We start from the raw sequence: 19,863 nt of genomic DNA, 5'->3' as shown, positions 1-19,863 counted from the left end.
ACCTTTCAGGGCTGATATACAGCATTATAGAATGATGTAAAGAAGCTCCCAATCTGACCTGTAAGATAATTTTTTTTTAATTATACTCACCTGCTGGGCGCCTCCGTTCTTCTTGCGATGCCGTTCTCCTTCTTGGCTCCTGTGGATGACGTGTTCCTGCACCATGGCATCGCGCTGTTGTGCAGGTGTACTTCTAAGCTCTGTTGAGGGAAAAGTACTGCAGAGCGCATGTGTGGGAAAGGTCAGAGAGGCACAGCGTCTGCAGTACTTTACTCCGCCCTCAACAGGGCATAGAAGTATGCCGGCACAGGAGCGCGATGCCAAGGAGTTTGTGTAGCTGACGTGGTGTGTCGTCATCCACACGAGCCAGGAAGGAGGACTGCGATCATAAGAAGAATGGAGGCCAAGGAGAGCGACACTCCTCGGATCAGACCGCCCAGCAGGTGAGTATAATAAAAGTTATTTCTCTTCTCTTGCAGGTCGGATCGGGGACTCATCTACAGCATTATAGAATACTGTATATCAGCCCTGAAATGTGATGGCTGTAACGCACATCGGCCAAACCTGGTGACGGGTTCCCTTTAAGAAGAGCTACGGGCCAATAATTAGCACAGTCTAATGGAGCTTTCCCGATTTTAGGATGAGTGATATAAAAACGAAGAATCGTAGATAGCACTGGTGAACCTAAAATTAATTAATTAGCTAATTTAGTATAGATACGTTAGTCCAGTGAGTGTTTTATATTCTGACAGCACAGCCATGAGTATGGCGGCATGTGCTAAAATCAAGGATGAACCAGATTCAGATTTTATGCAATCCAATTCAGCTTTGCACTTTTTCAGAAATATCAAGAACATTAAAATAAAAATATTTTAACCCTTAACAACACTGTGATTTTCAGTTTTTTTGCAAGTTAATTTTTTGCTTCCCTTCTTCACAGAGCCATAACTTTAATTTTCTGTCAGTATGGCCATGTGAGGGCTTTTTTTGTGGGACAAGTTGTACTTTTCAATGACACCATTCATTTTTACCATACTGTGTACTGGAAAATGGGGAAAAAAATTCCAAGTGCGGTGAAATTACAAAAAAAAAAATTGAATTGTAAATCTCCATTTTTCAGTATCTGGGGCTGGGCGACGTCTTATTTTTTGCGCACTGAGCGGACATTTTTATTGATACCATTTTGAGGCAGATATGATGTTTTGATCACCTGATATTGCAAAGTTGCGGCGACCATTCTCATTAAGCCATTTACCGATCGGATTGTTTTTGTATTTTGATAGATTGGACATTACTCAAAGCAGCAATATCAAATATGTGTGTATTTTATTGTTTTATTTTGAGTGGGGAAAAAGGGTGTGGGATTTGAACGTTTATATTTTTTTTAACAAAATTTTTTCTACTTTTTACTTGCTTCAAGAGTCCCCTTAGGACACTTGATGCTGTAATCATCCGATGGCTTGTGCTACACATAGCAGGACTTTAGACACGGACCAGCATTCATAGTAGATCTGCAATGACAAGCACAGGGCTCTTCTGAAGACCCCCGACTGTAATTACGACCCCTCTGTGATCATGTGACAAGGGCACCGAAGGGTGGGTCTTATGAAGCACTTCCAGTGTGCGCGAGTTAATTTCTGCTGTCAGTGATTGACGGCGGCACTTAACATGTTAACGGATGGATTGTGGATTTCATCAACAGCTGTTAAGGGCATCTGACAGCTGAACAAACCACATGTCATGGGCTGAGAGAAAATGCGCGCTCAGCGCCAGAGCCTGCATCTAAGGGAGAGGCACGACCTATGGCTTATCTATACATCATAGGTCGTGAAGGGGTTAACAAAAAGTAGTAGAAGGATCTTAGACACGACATAATATTAAACAGACCTTGTTATTACGAGACACCTGCCCATTTTGATGTAGTGAGAAATATTGGAGACTTGTAGTGGCAAAATAGTTTATTATATAAAAGATTTTTCTCAGTAACAAAATTTACATAATTTAAATTTAAACATATATTAAAAAAAAAATACAGGAAACAATCTTTGTACGCACAGTTAGTGTGAGGAATTTAGCAGTTCATTAGACTGGTGAAAAGGTATACATCATAAAACGGAGCGGTATTTACAGGCAAACATTATCCATACGGCACATGCCGACTCTGGGTATGTGAAGACACGCACTCGAATTGCAAGACGCATCTGATCTCCACGACAGCCAACAATATCATCACAGAAAGGGGATCTGTGCAAAAACATGGGAGGAAATCAATACATACAGCAAGGACAAGGCGCTATGGAAGTGCAAGCAAAGTTTTGTGAACAATTCTCAAGTGAAGTTAATGTGACATTTTATATTTGCTCAACTCCTGATGAAGCCGTGTGTGAAACGTGCGTAGGATTGGGACGGAGAGCCTCTACTGCAAATGCACACAGGTCCTTAGATTTTCTTTTGACTTATAGATTAATATATCAGGGTTACTTCACCTCTCTCTCATACAATTCGGAAAATCCCTGTCACCCAGCAGCAGCTTATAAAAAAAAAAAAGTTTGCTTTCCACACCCCTTGGGTTTCTAAAGCTTTCTCTACATTGCTGAGGTCACGTTGACCGTGCTGCAACTAATAACTGAGCCCAAGTACAAAAGGGAAACGGGGTATTTTCCAGAAATGGAAATCCCCTTTAAGTACCTTCAAATAACATTTGAAATCAGTTATATATAACACTAAAATCATGATTATTACCGCAGACAAGTAGCAAATGCCCTTCTTGCATTTCGATGAACAAAGTGAATGGGAAATCCTTTGAAAGTGTGACCATCTGGCACGGCCCTCCTGATGGCATCCTGAAACTCCTCATTTCCTGCGGAGATTCCTGTGGTTCTCTCTATTTCATATGCAGCCAAGGCAGGAGACAATAAGTAAGACAGCTGATCGTCCCAAACAGTGGCCAGACCTAGATCCTGTACAGTAGAAGTGAGAACAGAAGGGGCAAGTTTAGACTTGGGAGAAGAACAGGACATGCACAGAATTCAGCATTATAGAGCATCGCTAAAAGGTTTGATAAAAAATAATATCTGAGTAATCAGCTGTATTTATGGATTTATTGCATAGCCAGTGGAAATGATTCAGTTATTAAGAAAAAGGACGAGGTACAATTTTAGGCTAGAACAACCTGTTCTCCTGACAGACATCTTGATACATACTTGAGCATTTTTTTCGAGAGCTTTACTAGAAATGTATGGACACGTAGACAACTTAGGGGTATAACTCCTGTTGTCGATAATGGGTCAGAAACTGTTTTTTCGGCACTGACAATGTCAGTATGTAAGAATATGGTCCAATTACAGGAATAATCCTAACACTCAATTGTCAATTCATGTATTTCCTAGAGTAAATGATCCACAATAAATGATCTAGAATTGTATAATTATTGGGGAATGGGGAGGGGTGATCGACTTATAGATGGGCTTCTTTCAATGAGGATAAATTCACGAGAACCGAGGGTCGGTGGCAATGTAATATGGGGTTTTCTTCCGGAGATTGCTTTAAAGGGAATCTGTCAGGAGGATTAATTGCCATTGAACGCTTTACAGCATGGTAGTAGGTTAACGATGATTCCTGGTGTGGCATAGTGTAGAGAAATATATCTGAAAATAGTAAGCGCCAAGTTAATTACCCTGATAGAGTATTGCGGGGGTTGCTGTTAGGAGTCAGGCACTTTGGGGCACAAATACTCTTCTCCGAGCTTGATAACATTGGACATCACGTTACTGTAGATCCATCCTAGACGTCTGGAATCCGGCACAGTTTTATTAAAATTCTTGGCCACTTACAAATACATGAGGGGTACCCCACAACTTTACTTGCGCACTGGCAGATTTATTGGGGAAGGGGGGTCTGTAAGAAGTCTTTGCTGTAAAAACCAGCACCTAACTTTGCATACCCTGAAAGGTGTACAGAGCAGCACAGGATTTCAGAGGGCCAGGAACGATGTAGAGTCTTCCGAATGACATAATTAGGTCGACGTGCCTGAGTCTCCACAATAACAGATGGCTCTTATTAAAGCAAATTTACACAGATTATGAAGCATTGGTATAGATGGCCATGACTGTTAGACCATTACCATGCTGTATGGTGCTGACTGGAAAATCTAAATCCTCCCGAAAGCCTGATGATGGGTCACTTGCTTCTGTTCAGCTTTGTCCCAGTACGACTGATAGATCTAACGAATTACATGCCCATCTTACAGTAGTGCACCTACCCAATAAGCTAAAACAAGCAACTTCAGGAGAGAAGGCAAAGCAATATATGTGAACTTTACCTTTCTGTGCTCGGTGACGAGAACTCGCAGCTGCAATTCAATCTCATTACTTTCTGCAGCACCGTCAAGCAGTGAGCTGCAGAGTGGAGGGAATGGAAGAAGGGACGTGCTAGATCCCGGGGAACAAATGGATTTAATGGCTCCTTCACTCATTGGTTTCCACCTGGATTCATCATTCAGATCAAACACACAGAAATCTACTGAATCTGATGGCTGGCAGTTGGCCAGGAACCGCTGATGGTTAAAAATGCATCCAATGGATTTATACGGGTACAGGGGTTTTGGCTGTTCCACCATAGGAGGGTCATCACGATTGATAGGCTTATGGACGTATCTGCAGATTGAGGAATGAGAACAATTGCATGCTATAACATAATGTAGAAGAATTACATCAACGACCTGTCAGCACTAATTATCTGCCCATGTAGCTAAACTAATTCATCCACAAACTTATAACAACTTCAGTACAAAAGTACCAACCTTTGCCCAGTCAAACTCTCCCAGAAGGTAACTGCTCCATCAGTGCCATACGTCATCACCCATGTGTGGGCTATTCCTTTTCCTTTTGTGCCAACACACACATAAGCATCTAACCCAAAACCAAGAAGAAGGCTGCAGAGGAGGGAGCAATGATCTTCACAGTCCCCCTAAAATAGATATTACAGGTTAAAATATTATAAATTGTGGACATATCGTAGAAGAGTAACATATGACCACCCTAACTGAAGACATTGATTGATTTCCAGAGAGGTGGGAAGCTGGGAGTGATGATACACTAATCTCTTCATTAATGCCAGAAGGGTAACTGAAAAAAGAACATCTACAACATTCCCATAAAAAAATAAACTGAAGGATATTATGCCCTAGGCACCCAGCAGAAATACACTGGTTTCAACATTTTTTTTAAATAATTTTTTTCCAGCATGAAAAGCTAAGAAATCATGGGATTTGTATTTACTTCTGTAAAAAAAGATAGCGTGAAAAGGTCTTTTTGTCTTGGATTTATTTGCATGTGATAATAATATAACATTTCCCCCAGCTGCTGTCGTCAGAGAGTTGAGGGGTCAACTATACTGTACACATTAGTAATTAAAAAAATAAAAGCTACAATCACCCCCTTTCCCCTATTAAAAAGCAAGATATAAAAAAATACACATATATGTAAAATATAAAAATAATTAACCTGACTGGTAAACACTGTAAACTGAAAAATAAATAAATAAAAAGTCAAAAACGGCAAAATTATTTATTTTTTCACAAAAAATGCTTTAACAAGCGATCAACAAGTCACATCTATCCCAAAATGGTATCAATAAAAAGGTAATCTTGACCATCAAAAAAAAATAAGCCCTCACACAGCTCCATTGGCTCAACAATAAAAACGGTATGGGTCTCGGAAAATGGCATCATAACCTTAACATTTTTTTTGAAAACTTGTAATTTTTTTCACTAAAATAATAATAAAAAAAACCTGGACATGATTGGTATCGCTGTAATTTTATTGATGAGTAGAATCGATTTGCAAGGTCATTTTTACTTCAAAATGTACACCGTAAAACAATTCCCCAAAACAACGGCAGAATTGTGTTTTTTTCCACATTTTTGCCCCCTACTTGGAATTTTTTTCCTGTTTTCCAGTACACAATGTGGTAAAATGAATAGTCTCATTCAAAAGTACAAGTTCTCTGGGAAGAAAAAACTAAAATGGAAATTGGCGCCGTCGTGAAGGGGTTTATGAGGGTGGGGCGTAGGTCAGGTAATACCTTACTATTGTGTTGGTTAGTCCGCTTAAGGGACTTGAACCTGGGAGAGTCCTGGTCGCTTGTATTATATACTACAATACCACAGTACATAGCAAAAATCACGGTCTCCAATGAACTCCAGTCATGGACTGGCTTTCACAGGAGCACCGCCATGACAGGCACCTGAGCAGACCCCTCACTTTTCATGGCAACCCATCAGCATCCCATGATGGCGGGGCAGTTATAACAGCAAACTGTAAATGCTCTACGCACGGATGGCAGAGGATGGCTGAATATTCCAGCCATCATCTGCAGGCAAAGATGTTGGCTCAATACCTGAGCCCGTGTTAAAGTCATGAAGCCGGCATATGATGTAATTGTACATAATTTGCTGGTAAGAGGTTCAGTATAATTCAGTATAAACCTTTTAAATAGATGTGAACCTGCTGAATAGTAAGGTTCAAATGAGTTTTACTTAAGAATACAATTCAATATTATAAAAATGTGAATACAGAATTACAGAATACCTTATTTCTACAGAGAAATGCCAGCATCGTGCACCACTGTTCTTGTTTACCACCTCCACCAACAACTGGGACTTTTTCGTAGCCAAGGACATTTACAAAGCGTGCCGCTTGTCGGGGTGTGTCCAGCAGGCGCCCTGCTCTAAGAGGACATACATAGCAGCACACGGGACGGTTCAGTCCATTTTCATCCTGAGAGATAAAGATAATAAATGGTCACATTTTATCTAATAAACTTAAAGCTGTTTTCCACTTTCTGGAAAGTGACCCCCAATGCTGTAGAATACCCCCAAACAACAAAATACAGCAGGTACTCGCCCTCATCGGGTCCAGGGCCAGCCCTCTACTAGCATTTAGGCTGTCACCCGCAATGTCACATCCGACAGTGCCCATCACTGCTGTAGATAAATCACGGGGCTCAGCGCAGGCGCTGCGATAGATGGCACTAGCAGCTGAACACAGTGATTGACAACAGCATTGAGGCGCACAGTCGATGTGACATCATTGCCAAAAATACAGACCAAAGCAGCGTCAGGGAGTCATTGCTGGACTCAAGGAGGGCGAGTACCTGCTGAGTTTGTTATTTTTGGTGTCTTACAGTGTTTGGAATAGTGGATAACCCATTATACTCAGGTTTTACACAAGAATAGTCATTTGACTTTCTAGAATGCTTCAACCTTTTATTCAAGTTGTATAAAGAACTACAAATCCCAGACCAAGAGAATTGGGAGCACTTCTGTACTGAGATGTCACAATGATGTTTGGAGCTGCTACCATATTGGAAATCCCTACAGAAAAGAACATTTCAATGAGGTGCACAATTAATTAGGAGCTGCGGTATATAAAAAGTCAGCCCAAGGGTAATATTACTGTGTGATGGGACAAGAAGGCAAATCATTTACGTGTATGGCTACCTAAAGAACGTTCCCCTATTCCAGCAACTGATAACCAAAAATGAAGATTCACAAAACACAACGTTTCCAATTGAAATACTAAGCGGCTGCTAAACCTGGGCGAAGATCTTCACAAGTCTGGAATTGTGGGATGGACGAATTTGCAGATATTCTCTCCACCACTGTTTTGCATAGACCAAAAACAATCGTTCCTTCTCTGCTGTCTTCTGTCGCTCCAGTGTGAGCTGCAATAAAATAAATGTGACTAGACAAGGAGCAGATGTCTTCATATATACAGAAGTTGTATAAGAACCAACAAGAATCTTAAGAAGGAACCGGCTATTGGAAGCCAATGAATGCAGTCATTAGTTAGGAACATAAGCGATGAACCGCATTACTGCAGCATTAGGGCAAAGCCAAATGGAGTGATCACATTGTGGCCAAGACCCACAGCATCCAGGAGTCCAAATCGCCCATCAATCAATTCTTTGATTTTCCAGGGTAAACAGCCATTTCACTTGTAAATGTAAAACCGTGCAGGCAAAACAGACGTGTGGTTTTGTGGGTGAAAGAGCGGTTCCCGTGCAAAATCAAATCATTGTTTATTGACAACTTGAAGCCTGAAGTGGTCCCTGTCCAATACATTTCTTGCCCACGTTGCAGCCATGATGGAAATGCTGTGTGTGAACACCGCAGAGGCGCTATGTGCCCCAGTAGGTCACCGCAGAGGCGCTATGTGCCCCAGTAGGTCACCGCAGAGGCGCTATGTGCCCCAGTAGGTCACCGCAGAGGAGCTATGTGCCCCAGTAGGTCACCGCAAAGGTGCTACATGCCCCAGTAGGTCACAGTAGAGGCGCTATGTGCCCCAGTAGGTCACCGCAGAGGCGCTATGTGTCCCAGTAGGTCACAGCAGAGGCGCTATGTGCCCCAGTAGGTCACCGCAGAGGCGCTATGTGCCCAGTAGGTCACTGCAGAGGCGCTACGTGCCCCAGTAGGTCACAGCAGAGGCGCTATGTGCCCCAGTAGGTCACCGCAGAGGCGCTACGTGCCCCAATAAGTAACTTTAGCAGCGCTATATACCTGAGTGTTGACAATCTCTGGAGATAATGTTCGAGAGAGAGGTGGATAAAGTTCAAGCTTAATATTTAAAACTCCAACAGGAATTTTACATTCCGCACCTATAAAATAAACAGCACAATAAAGTAAATCACAGATCAAAAAACTCCACAAGGCAGTTTACACAACTAAGTTTAAAAATAAAACTATTCTAAGTTTAATGCACTGTATTAAGTCAATACAGAACCCCATATATAATAAAAACGGTGTACACTGACCCCCCGTGGTGACAAGGGTCCAGCGATGTCAGAGCCGCTGTTCCCGGTGGTGACATGACATTGTCCTGTCCGATATCAGTTGCGGCTCATCAATATTCTGGCAGAGCAGCCCTGACATTACTGAAACAGCGCCACTGCGAGAGGGGAGTACACACGATTTTATTATTTTAATTCAGGTTCTGAATTGATTAAGGTGAGGTTGTCTAGCAGTGAAGCTAAAACCTCTCCCCAAAAATATGCAAGCAAACACTAATAGGTCGCCCTACAAAGGAGAAGCCATAAAGCCTAAAAGCCAAGTCCTAAAATAGGCAGAATGTTCAGTAAGGTAAAAAGTCTTTAAAGGGAATCTGTCACGCCAAAAATGGCCTATCAACTAAGGCCAAAATCATAAGAAAATGCCCTAACTATAAAAACACTTTTTATTACTAAAACTAAAGTGACAAAAAACTAAACAAACAAGTGCTCAAAAAACTACCCACAAACCTAATGGGGAATACTATACGACCCTAGCTCAAATGCCTATAATTACTCCTTCCTAGCTGCGGAGGTTGGCACCCTAGGGGGGAACGTTGTGGTGCCCCCGCTCCACGATGGCTGACCCTAGAGCAGGGGTCCCCAACTCCAGTCCTGAAGGCCCACCAACAGGTCATGTTTTCAGGATTTCCTTTGCATTGCACAGGTGATGCAATTATTACCTGGACAAGAATAAGGAAATCCTGAAAACATGACATGTTGGTGGGCCTTGAGGACTGGAGTTGGGGACCCCTGCCCTAGAGGCCCTGATACACCCTACTGCCGCTATTGAGAACCGCTACCCACAAACTAAAGGGTCCTCTACCACTAGACAAGGAGCCAACTATGCTAGGGAGAGCCTAGATCCCCACTAAATATAAAAGCAATGTATGAACACATGGCAAAAAAATGGTGACACAGATAGTGTTACCGCTCTGTGGAGGGGAGGCTCCCCTGCGGTGATGAATGCGGCGGCAACTATAAGAGAAGTTGAACTTCACCAGGCAGGTAACTATCTATCACCGTATGTGACACAGGATATCTTTGTATCAGGCCTCCTGAAGTGCCTGCATGGGCGAAACGCGTTGAGGCGCTAATTAGCAATGGCAAATGGTGCATTACCGCTGACACATCCAGAGATGAGTATTTAAACACACCGCATACTGTAACTGTGTATTCAGTGGATCGGTGCTATCAGGATCAGATCCATATATATAGGGGGTTCTTGCATTACTATGGTTTATACCAGGTTGAAGGATATAGTAATCCCCTATAGTGTTCTATATATATATTTGTGGTTTGTGTATGTGGTCTGGGTATGGCTGCCTTGTGACAATCTTATACCTATTTATATGCTGGAGTAACCGTGACAACCACATACAGAGCGGTAACACTATCTGTGTCACCATTTTTTTGCCATGTGTTCATACATTGCTTTTATATTTAGTGGGGATCTAGGCTCTCCCTAGCATAGTTGGCTCCTTGTCTAGTGGTAGAGGACCCTTTAGTTTGTGGGTAGCGGTTCTCAATAGCGGCAGTAGGGTGTATCAGGGCCTCTAGGGTCAGCCATCGTGGAGCGGGGGCGCCACAACGTTCCCCCCTAGGGTGCCAACCTCCACAGCTAGGAAGGAGTAATTATAGGCATTTGAGCTAGGGTCGTATAGTATTCCCCATTAGGTTTGTGGGTAGTTTTTTGAGCACTTGTTTGTTTAGTTTTTTGTCACTTTAGTTTGCCTTGGTTTTAGTAATAAAAAGTGTTTTTATAGTTAGGGCATTTTCTTATGATTTTGGTTATAGTTCCCCTACTTTAATATTGATCTTGAAAATACTATCAACTAAGGCCACCAGCATCAGGGGCTTATCTACAGAATTCTGTAATGCTGTAGATAAGCCCCTGATGTCACCTGTAAGATAAGAAAAACAGGTTATATTATACTCACCGAGGGGAGCTCCCGCTGCGGTTCGGGTCCGATGGGCGTCGCGGTCCGAGTCTGGCGCCTCCTATCTTCATACGATCACGTCCTCCTCTTCTTGTCCTCCTGCCGCGGCTCCTGCGCAGGCGTACTTTGTCTGCCCTGTTGAGAGCGCCGAGCCTCTCTGACCTTTCCCGACGCCTGCGTACTGCAGTACTTTGCTCTGCCCTCAACAGAGCAGACAAAGTACGCCTGTGCCGGAGCCGCGACACGAAGAGGATGTCATCGTATGAAGATAAGAGGTTCCTGGACAGCAATGCCCATCAAACTGGACCGCAGCAGGACCGCCCCTGGGTGAGTATAATCTAACTTGTTTTTCTTATCTTACAGGATACATAAGGGGTTTATCTGCAGCATTACAGAATTCTGCAGATAAGCCTCTGATGCCGGTGGCCTTAGTTGATAGGCCATTTTTTGGGTGACAGATTCCCTTTAATGAAAGAGACATCAAAGTGAAGTGTTTGGCCGCAGATGGCCATTTGATCTGCTTGTCCCTCAGCTACACTTGAAAATGCATTTTTTTTTCTTTGATTTGGTCAGTGAAGTGACCACAGTGTGAACATTGCTGGTATACCAACTTGTGCTCCAGCTCACATCTTTGATTTTGCTGTAGTTTCTTTTCCTTTATACAAACATGGGTATGGCTCCGTCTTTCTGAGCTCGGCTCTTCATCTATATAGCTTCCCACAGGCAGGTGTTCGAGTCCTGCTTTGCTCTTTTCTATATTGAGGATGGCTGACACAAGGAGAGGTTTTAATATTAGAGCCAGAACCATCCTGATTGGGTACGCCTAGTTACGGGGGGATGGATTGCACACTTTTTTTTAGTATACTAAGAACCCTATGTTATTTACATATACAATTACAATTTACTTACTACAGGGTATATGCTCAGTGTTTTTTCCTGGTTTTTGACTGTGAAGTGGCCACAGTGTGAGCGTGCTCCTACACTCTGCATGTATACCAACCTATGCACCAATGTGTGAATGTAGCAGAGAACCATCAGGGGCAGCGCTGACAGGTTGGTAACATTTCTGCACGGTACTCAGCTGGGCACAGGATTTACAGAACATATGCAAATAATTTTTCAAAGAAGGCTATTTAGAAAGTTATTTAGCTTTGCATTTAAGAATCACATAGAGGAATAATCTTCATGCACGTGTCCACAACCCTTCATCTTTGGACGCTCTTTTCAGATTTCTGGTGTTTTGATCAGTACAAAAGTCCAACATGTAAAACATTCACAACACGCTCCAATATCACATTTACACTGGGACACATGGAACATGCAAGGCTAATTACCAGGTTTGAGATGTACATAAAACGACAATGGACTCACCTACACCTTGGAGCTCCACAGCAAGACTTGTCACTCCTCTATCCACCCCCAACACAGAGCGCCACTCAAGAAAGTGGGATGCCACCAACGTGGTTTCTCCAGACGTGTCTGTCTTGATGAGCACCAGCTGGATAGGATCACAGACTGACAGAAGGGTGGTGGCATCTGCCATTCTGCTGCCATCACCTAGGTAAAGGCATGTGCTTAGTAGATCTACAGTACACAGGGATGAGCATAGTCTATAGCACAGCTGATTAAAATATATTAATGAATTAACACAGCAAATATGTGAGAGACAATGGTACTGATACTAATGCTACCTTATAAATAATGATGGTAGACCTGACACCTCTCCTAGCAGATCAGCACATGAAGGCAGTGCCCCAGAGGACATCCCTTCTGCTTCAAGTGATTTTATTCCCAGATCCAAAATTGTAGGGACACACTGAGCGAGTCAATAAGGCTTATAGCCGGAGGTGGTCTACCTACAAAGATGACAGCCTCGGACCATAAGCCTGCCAGACTCAATCAGCGTGTCCCATCACCTATAGTCACATGTCTCATGAAGGTTATATCAACCAAAACATTGATGGGACCCATTACCACGTACTGTGAGGTGGGTAAGTTTGGATATAGAAATCTAAAGATTAATCACTAGAAGGCTCAGGTCACACGATCGTATAGTCTCAATATGAGAAAAACAATCTGATTATGCTAATTAGACCTATCAATGTGGGATCCATTTTTCTCGAATGTGGAAGATAAATTAAAAAAATTCTCCATCTTCTCCATTCTGTCAGTTTGTGAAAATCAGACTGTAGTCAGGTGTTATCAGAGTGCGGTCTGATTTTTATTTTTTTTTAACTTTAATGGGAAAGTGCAATCCAAATTATCGGAGACAAATAGGGCATGATGCGATTTTATTCCTTGGACATGCGCACGGCCCCATAAAATAACCATGGTCTGAGTGCGATCTGATGTTTTGATGGATCGCACTTGGACCAAAACTACAGTCATCTGCATGAACCTGAAGCAAAACTAATGTCCTCCAGGGCGCAGGTACTCATTTACTCATATGATTGGAGGCGTCGGTTGCACAGGACTGTGACAGATATGCTGCCAAAGTCTTGTCTTCTGTCGTGCACCTCGCCTGACAGGTTGTGTTTCTTTTACAAGTATTCCCCATGAAATAACAATTCGGGAGAGTCTGTCTGATAACACTGCACTATACTCTGCTACTCCTGCCAGAAATGTAGGAATGAACTGAAGAGTGAATGTCCCCAACTGGTGGAGTCCCTGCTCACTTATAACGTCCCATCAGTGGTGACAGTATCACATTGTATAGGGACCTACCCCTAGATTCAGGGGAATGGGAACACTCAGAGGTCCATTTATTTTATTTCTAGGAGGAATAATAGAGACACAGAACAATAAAAACTGTTATGAGAAAAGATAATTTAGGCAATAGTCACACGAGTTTTACAAGCAGGACCCACTGCAGAAAGCGCTGCTTTTTAGGAGAGTTATTTCAAAACAGTTTCAGATAAGTAGAGCGTCGGAAATGCATATATATATATATATATATACACACACACACACACACAGAACTGTGCGACTATAATACATGTAACGCTGGACTAACCTAAGCTGTCCTTATGGAGCTCCAGCAAGAAGCCATCCTGGAAGTCTGGTTCACAGGCACAAGGGACAGGGTGGGAACGAAAACGCTGCTTCCTAAAATGCAGACTGAGGGTAAATGTGGAGCACACCTGGCCTGGAAGAGGGTCCAATTCCTGAAGATGCTCCAGAAACGCTTTTCCACCCAAGATATGAAGATGAAGATATCTCCGTGATGGGTCTATACTGACTATGGATAAATGGAGAGATCCATTAGGAGAAAAGCCGGCAAAGAAACAACTGATTAATGTAACAAAAACAACAGACGATGTAAGATGAGGGCACTGGATTTCTGATGCCATGACAACTTCTGGTAGAGTTTGGGAGCTACTGTACAATGCCTGAGCAATCTGGTGCATGGGATGTCAGTCACTGAAAGCCAGATCCATGACTGCTGCTCTTAGGGCATCCACTTACCCTTCTTTACTGTTCTCAATTCTTTATCAACAAAACGTGTCGGTGGTTTGGGAGTAGAGGTAAGCTCTTGTGAGAGGCCATCCTATTAAAAAAATGTGTAGATAGAGATGGATAGATAGATATGGGATAGATAGACAAAAACTAATATTAAAAACTTTCCCAAATATATAATTACAGTTAGGTCCATATATATTTGGACAGAGACAACATTTTTCTAATTTTGGTTATAGACATTACCACAATGAATTTTAAACAAAACAATTCAGATGCAGTTGAAGTTCAGACTTTCAGCTTTCATTTGAGGGTATCCACAGTAAAATTGGATGAAGGGTTTAGGAGTTTCAGCTCCTTAACATGTACCACCCTGTTTTTAAAGGGACCAAAAGTAATTGGACAATTGACTCCAAGGCTATTTCATGGACAGATGTGGGCAATCCCTTCGTTATGTCATTCTCAATTAAGCAGATAAAAGGCCTGGAGTTGATTTGAGGTGTGGCACTTGCATTTGGAAGGTTTTGCTGTGAAGTAAACATGCGGTCAAAGGAGCTCTCCATGCAGGTGAAACAAGCCATCCTTAAGCTGCGAAAACAGAAAAAACCCATCCGAGAAATTGCTACAATATTAGGAGTGGCAAAATCTACAGTTTGGTGCATCCTGAGAAAGAAAGCACTGGTGAACTCACCAATGGCAAAAAGACCTGGGCGCCCACGAAAAACAGGGGTGGATGATCGCAGAATAGTTATTAAGGTTGAAGGAAGACTTTAAGTCCATCTAGTTCAACCCATAGCCTAACCTAACATGCCCTAACATGTTGATCCAGAGGAAGGCAAAAAAAACCCATGTGGCAAAGAGTAAGCTACACTTTAGGGAAAAAAATTCCTTCCCGACTCCACATACGGCAATCAGACTAGTTCCCTGGATCAACGCCCTATCAAGGAATCTAGTGTATATACCCTGCAACATTATACTTTTCAAGAAAGGTATCCAATTCCCTCCTAAATTTAAGTAATGAATCACTCATTACAACATCATACGGCAGAGAGTTCCATAGTCTCACTGCTCTTACAGTAAAGAATCCGCGTCTGTTATTATGCCTAAACCTTCTTTCCTCCAGACGTACAGGATGCCCCCTTGTCCCTGTCTCAAGTCTATGATTAAAAAGATCTCCATGGTGAAGAGAAACCCCTTCACAACAGCCAACCAAGTGACCAACACTCTCCAGGAGGTCGGCGTATCAATATCCAAATCTACCATAAAGAGAAGATTGCATGAAAGTAAATACAGAGGGTTCACTGCACGGTGCAAGCCACTCATAAGCATCAAGAATAAGAAAGCTAGACTGGACTTTGCTAAATAACATCTAAAAAAGCCAGCACAGTTCTGGAAGAACATTCTTTGGACAGATGAAGCCAAGATCAACCTCTACCAGAATGATGGAAAGAGAAAAGTATGGCAAAAGTGTGGTACAGCTCATGATCCAAAGCATACCACATCATCTGTAAAACACGGCGGAGGCATTGTGATGGCTTGGGCATGCATGGCTGCCAGTGGCACTGGGTTACTAGTGTTTATTGATGATGTGACACAGGACAGAAGCAGCCGAATGAGTTCTGAGGTATTCAGAGACATACTGTGTGCTCAGATCCAGCCAAATGCAGCCAAACTGATTGGTCGTCGTTTCATACTACAGATGGACCATGACCCAAGACATAAAGCCAAAGCAACCCAGGAGTTTATTAAAGCAAAGAAGTGGAATATTCTTGAATGGCCAAGTCAGTCACCTGATCTCAACCCAATTGAGCATGCATTTCACTTGTTAAAGAATAAACTTCAGACAGAAAGGCCCACAAACAAACAGCAACTGAAATCCACCGCAGTGAAGGCCTGGCAGAGCATCAAAAAGGAGGAAACACAGTGTTTGGTGATGTCCATGAGTTCAAGACTTCAGGCAGTCATTGCCAGCAAAGGGTTTTCAACCAAGTACTAGAAATTAACATTTTATTTAAAATTATTTAATCTGTCCAATTACTTTTGGTCCCTTTAAAAACAGGGTGGCACATGTTAAGGAGCTGAAACTCCTAAACCCTTCATCCAATTTTAATGTGGATACCCTCAAATGAAATATGAAAGTCTGAACTTCAACTGCATCTGAATTGTTTTGTTTAAAATTCATTGTGGTAATGTATATAACCAAAATTAGAAAAATGTTGTCTCTGTCCAAATATATATGGACCTAACTGTATGTGGCATGCTATAGACCGAAAACAAAAATATTGGTAAAAGTGTTGTGTGGAATAGTTTTCACATAAAATATAGCCCTGAAGAGAGATCAAAAAATAGGAAGAGGGAGCTACATTGTGGTATCAAAAATAATTTCTTTATTCAACATTTAAATATAGAAAAATCATATATATAGTGTACAGTTTGCTAAAAAGATATATTGAGATCAGACACCAGTGGATGACTATATTTTATTTGGTGGGAACACCCCTTTACATGCTTCTACCCCAGACATAAATATTAGGATGATCCAATGCTAATACCAATCCCAACCCTGGGCCAATCATACTAATGCCCTATAAAAGATCTACTAATGGAAGCAAACGTTATATTAAGGTGCTTTCTTTTACTACACCTTCTGGAATAAGCAATGACGAAGCCCTCTCTTGAAGGGCGATACGCGTGGGGCTGCTCTGGTCCCTGTCCTGCTTGCTTGCCTGGCTGCCCACGGACTCCGCTCTGGTCACCACTTGGGTAACCCCTTCTTCTAGTGCTCTGAGGTTTTTCCTGGCGGTTCCAGTGCTTTTTTTTTATTTTTTCTCCCACTGTTATTTTGGGATCCTGTTGCCTTACTGGCTTAGGGTAGATATTTTTGTCCCATGAGCCGTTCGGGCTAAATGCACTATTTGGGTGTTTACTGGCCACTTAGGATTTTGTATACATCCGCCTGGGTTGGTTAGTTTGTCCTGTGAGCTGGCCACGTATGGTCTGCATCTAGTCCTAGGGTACAGGCAGGCTTATAGCATTGGTTATCAGTATGCTTATTATGGGTTATATATATTATTGTACTCTGTATTTACTGAGTGTTATGGACAGGGCCTTGCCTTTCTGTTTTTAAGTATGTTTTATTATGTTGTGTGTCAATAAAATCTTGTGTTTTTTCCTACATTATGTTTTCATTTTTTATACGTGGTGTGCATAACTGGAGTGATACTTTTCTTTCTGCTGGTTCTTTTACTACACCATGAACAATGTGTATAAAGAGCCCGGACCCTGCTTACCTCTGGGAATTGCATGTCCTTCATGACATCGTCGATCACTCCTCTCCTCCGTAAGGCTTTCATCACATCTTCTTCTGACAAGTGATGGCTTTCGTGCCTTAAGTCGTCCTTTAACGTCTCTGTGAGCACCTCACGGATTTTGCTATTGACGTTCATCTAAAATATGGTGGATGCAAAAAGTAAATGTGGGATGAAAGCTGCAGACAGTGCGGTGGGTACAGAGCTGTCAGACACCGAAGGACAGACAGGAGGGGTTTATTACCACCTCTGTCCTATGTTCCCGGCTACTTAGTGCTCCGTATTATGCAGGGCCCGGTGATTACATGGTCGTCAGGTCCATGCTGGCACAGCAGAGCCGCTGACGCCTGGCACAGCGGGGGGATAACAGAGCGGCTGAAGCCTGGCACAGCGGGGGGCTATTTTCACCTGTAACTGGGGCTCCTATAAATGCATTCGTTGCAATGTAAAAAAATAAATTCCTTCGAGATCTTTGATGATCTATTGGGGGACACACCACCATCAGTGAGATCGTCCTCCTCCCTCAGCTCCCAGCCCAGAGCTCGCTGCTCCCCCTAGGGGTCGCGTTCCGCACTTACCCCGCTCAGCTGCTCCCGGATGATCTGCCTCAGCTCCGCGGCGCCCTCTGGCGGCAGAGACATCTGTGCAGATATTGGAGTCACTGAACGTGACCGCAGCACCCACACACAGAGAGCAGCACAGCTGGGCAGAAGCGGGCAGCACGGCGGGAGGCTGGCCCGCTCATTGCCTGACTGCGGCTTTCTACAGGACTCTGTTCAGACGGCTGTATCGCCTGCTAGCGGGGCCGCTGGTTCTATACAGGCATCAAGGTAACATCTATAACGACCAGACCAGAGCCTCGTTATACAGGCATGCAGGCGGGCAGCTGTACACCATGACAGCGGGGTCCTTGCAGACGTCGCTCTGGTGACGTGTACGGTGTGCGCCGTGTGCAGAGCGCAGTCATGTTCGTGCCGGCAGCTGGAGAATGGCGCCCCCCGGCGGCCTGCTGCCTCCTGCTGGTGAGTGCCGGCTGCCGAGAAGCGGCTCCTCCGTGCCACCAGCCAGTATCCGTACCGTGCAGAAGTGGAGGGGGTGTGCGCAGATGATACGAGGGTCCTGGCTTTCAAGAAAATTTTCTATGAGCAAAACGTGTATCTGTCACCCCGTTTTTTGAGATTGAGCTATAAATACTGTTAAATAGGGCCTGCGCTGTGTGTTCCTATAGTGTATGTAGTGTACCCTGATTCCCCACCTATGCTGAGAAATAACTTACCAAAGTCGCCGTTTTCGCCTGTCAATCAGGCTGGTCAGGTCGGGAGGGCGTGGTGACATCGCTGGTTCTTCCTCAGCTTTACGTTGGTGGCGTAGTGGTAAACAAGCAGCGCGCGATCTGCGCTGTAATCCCTTGCATCGGTGGGGGCGGCCATCTTCCTGGGGCCGCGCGTGCGCAGATCGAGTGCTCTGCTGCACGGGGCTTCAGGAAAATGGCCGCGGGATGCCGCGCGTGTGCATTAGAGATCGCAGCGGCCATTTTCCCAAAGCCGAGATGCAAACTCGGCTTTGGGAAAATGGCCGCCGCGATCTCTAATGCGCACGCGCGGCATCCCGCGGCCATTTTCCTGAAGCCCCGTGCAGCAGAGCACTCGATCTGCGCACGCGCGGCCCCAGGAAGATGGCCGCCCCCACCGACGAAAGGGATTACAGCGCAGATCGCGCGCTGCTTGTTCACCACTACGCCACCAACGTAAAGCTGAGGAAGAACCAGCGCTGTGAACACGCCCTCCCGACCTGACCAGCCTGATTGACAGGCGAAAACGGCGACTTTGGTAAGTTATTTCTCAGCATAGGTGGGGAATCGGGGTACACTACATACACTATAGGAACACACAGCGCAGGCCCTATTTAACAGTATTTATAGCTCAATCTCAAAAAACGGGGTGACAGGTTCCCTTTAAAGTAGTGCGGTGAGCCTGTAGGCCAGTCTAAAGAAATTCGTTCTTAGGTCATGTTTAAAACTGGGGATTAGGCTACGTTCACATTAGCGTTCTGCCGGGCTGCGTCGGGCGCAGCCGCGGCGACGCATGCGCCATGCGCTCCTATATTTAACATGGGGGCGCATGGACATGCGTTTGCATGCGTTTTGCGATGCATGCGTTTTTTTTGCCGCAAGCGTTAGGGCGCAGAGGACGCAGCAAGATGCATTTTTTTTGCGTCCAAAATTCAGCAAAAAAGGACGCATGCGTTGCAAAACTATGCGTTTTAGCGTGTGTTTTTGTTTGCGTTGTGCATTGCGTTGCCGACGCAACATCGCACAACGCAAATGTGAACGT

General features: G+C 43.8%; 2 protein-coding genes across 2 annotated transcripts in view; one reads left to right on the top strand and one right to left on the bottom strand.

Annotated features, from left to right (window-relative positions):
* Positions 1–1,944: 1,944 nt before the first annotated feature.
* CEP76 (centrosomal protein 76) lies at positions 1,945–18,506 on the bottom strand. Its single transcript, XM_069731011.1, has 12 exons — positions 18,109–18,506; positions 17,513–17,668; positions 14,232–14,313; positions 13,780–14,004; positions 12,138–12,323; positions 8,561–8,658; positions 7,597–7,725; positions 6,591–6,779; positions 4,802–4,968; positions 4,322–4,655; positions 2,743–2,960; positions 1,945–2,244 (listed from the first exon to the last, which is right to left on the bottom strand). The coding sequence occupies exons 1-12, from the start codon at positions 18,169–18,171 to the stop codon at positions 2,106–2,108; spliced, it is 1,986 nt and encodes a 661-aa protein (XP_069587112.1). The 5' UTR covers positions 18,172–18,506; the 3' UTR covers positions 1,945–2,105.
* The window catches only part of PSMG2 (proteasome assembly chaperone 2), a 35,566-nt gene continuing 34,151 nt past the window's right edge, over positions 18,449–19,863 (top strand). Inside the window, exon 1 of the mRNA XM_069731014.1 lies at positions 18,449–18,552. Within this exon, the coding sequence (XP_069587115.1) occupies positions 18,496–18,552 (57 nt within the window). The 5' untranslated portion in view covers positions 18,449–18,495. The remainder of the gene's footprint in view (positions 18,553–19,863) is intronic.

This window comes from Ranitomeya imitator, chromosome 6 (assembly GCF_032444005.1).
Source record: "Ranitomeya imitator isolate aRanImi1 chromosome 6, aRanImi1.pri, whole genome shotgun sequence".
Classification (NCBI taxonomy): domain Eukaryota; kingdom Metazoa; phylum Chordata; class Amphibia; order Anura; family Dendrobatidae; genus Ranitomeya; species Ranitomeya imitator.
This window is presented reverse-complemented; position numbering and strand designations above follow the sequence as displayed.

Excerpts from the sequence above, each read along its gene's own strand:
- CEP76 (XM_069731011.1), bottom strand. The coding sequence starts at position 18,171 with ATGTCTCTGCCGCCAGAGGGCGCCGCGGAGCTGAGGCAGATCATCCGG. Across the intron at positions 14,314-17,512 it reads AGGACATGCAATTCCCAGAG|GATGGCCTCTCACAAGAGCT; the intron begins GTAAGCAGGGTC and ends TTTTTTTAATAG. Across the intron at positions 14,005-14,231 it reads ATTGAGAACAGTAAAGAAGG|TCAGTATAGACCCATCACGG; the intron begins GTAAGTGGATGC and ends ATTTATCCATAG.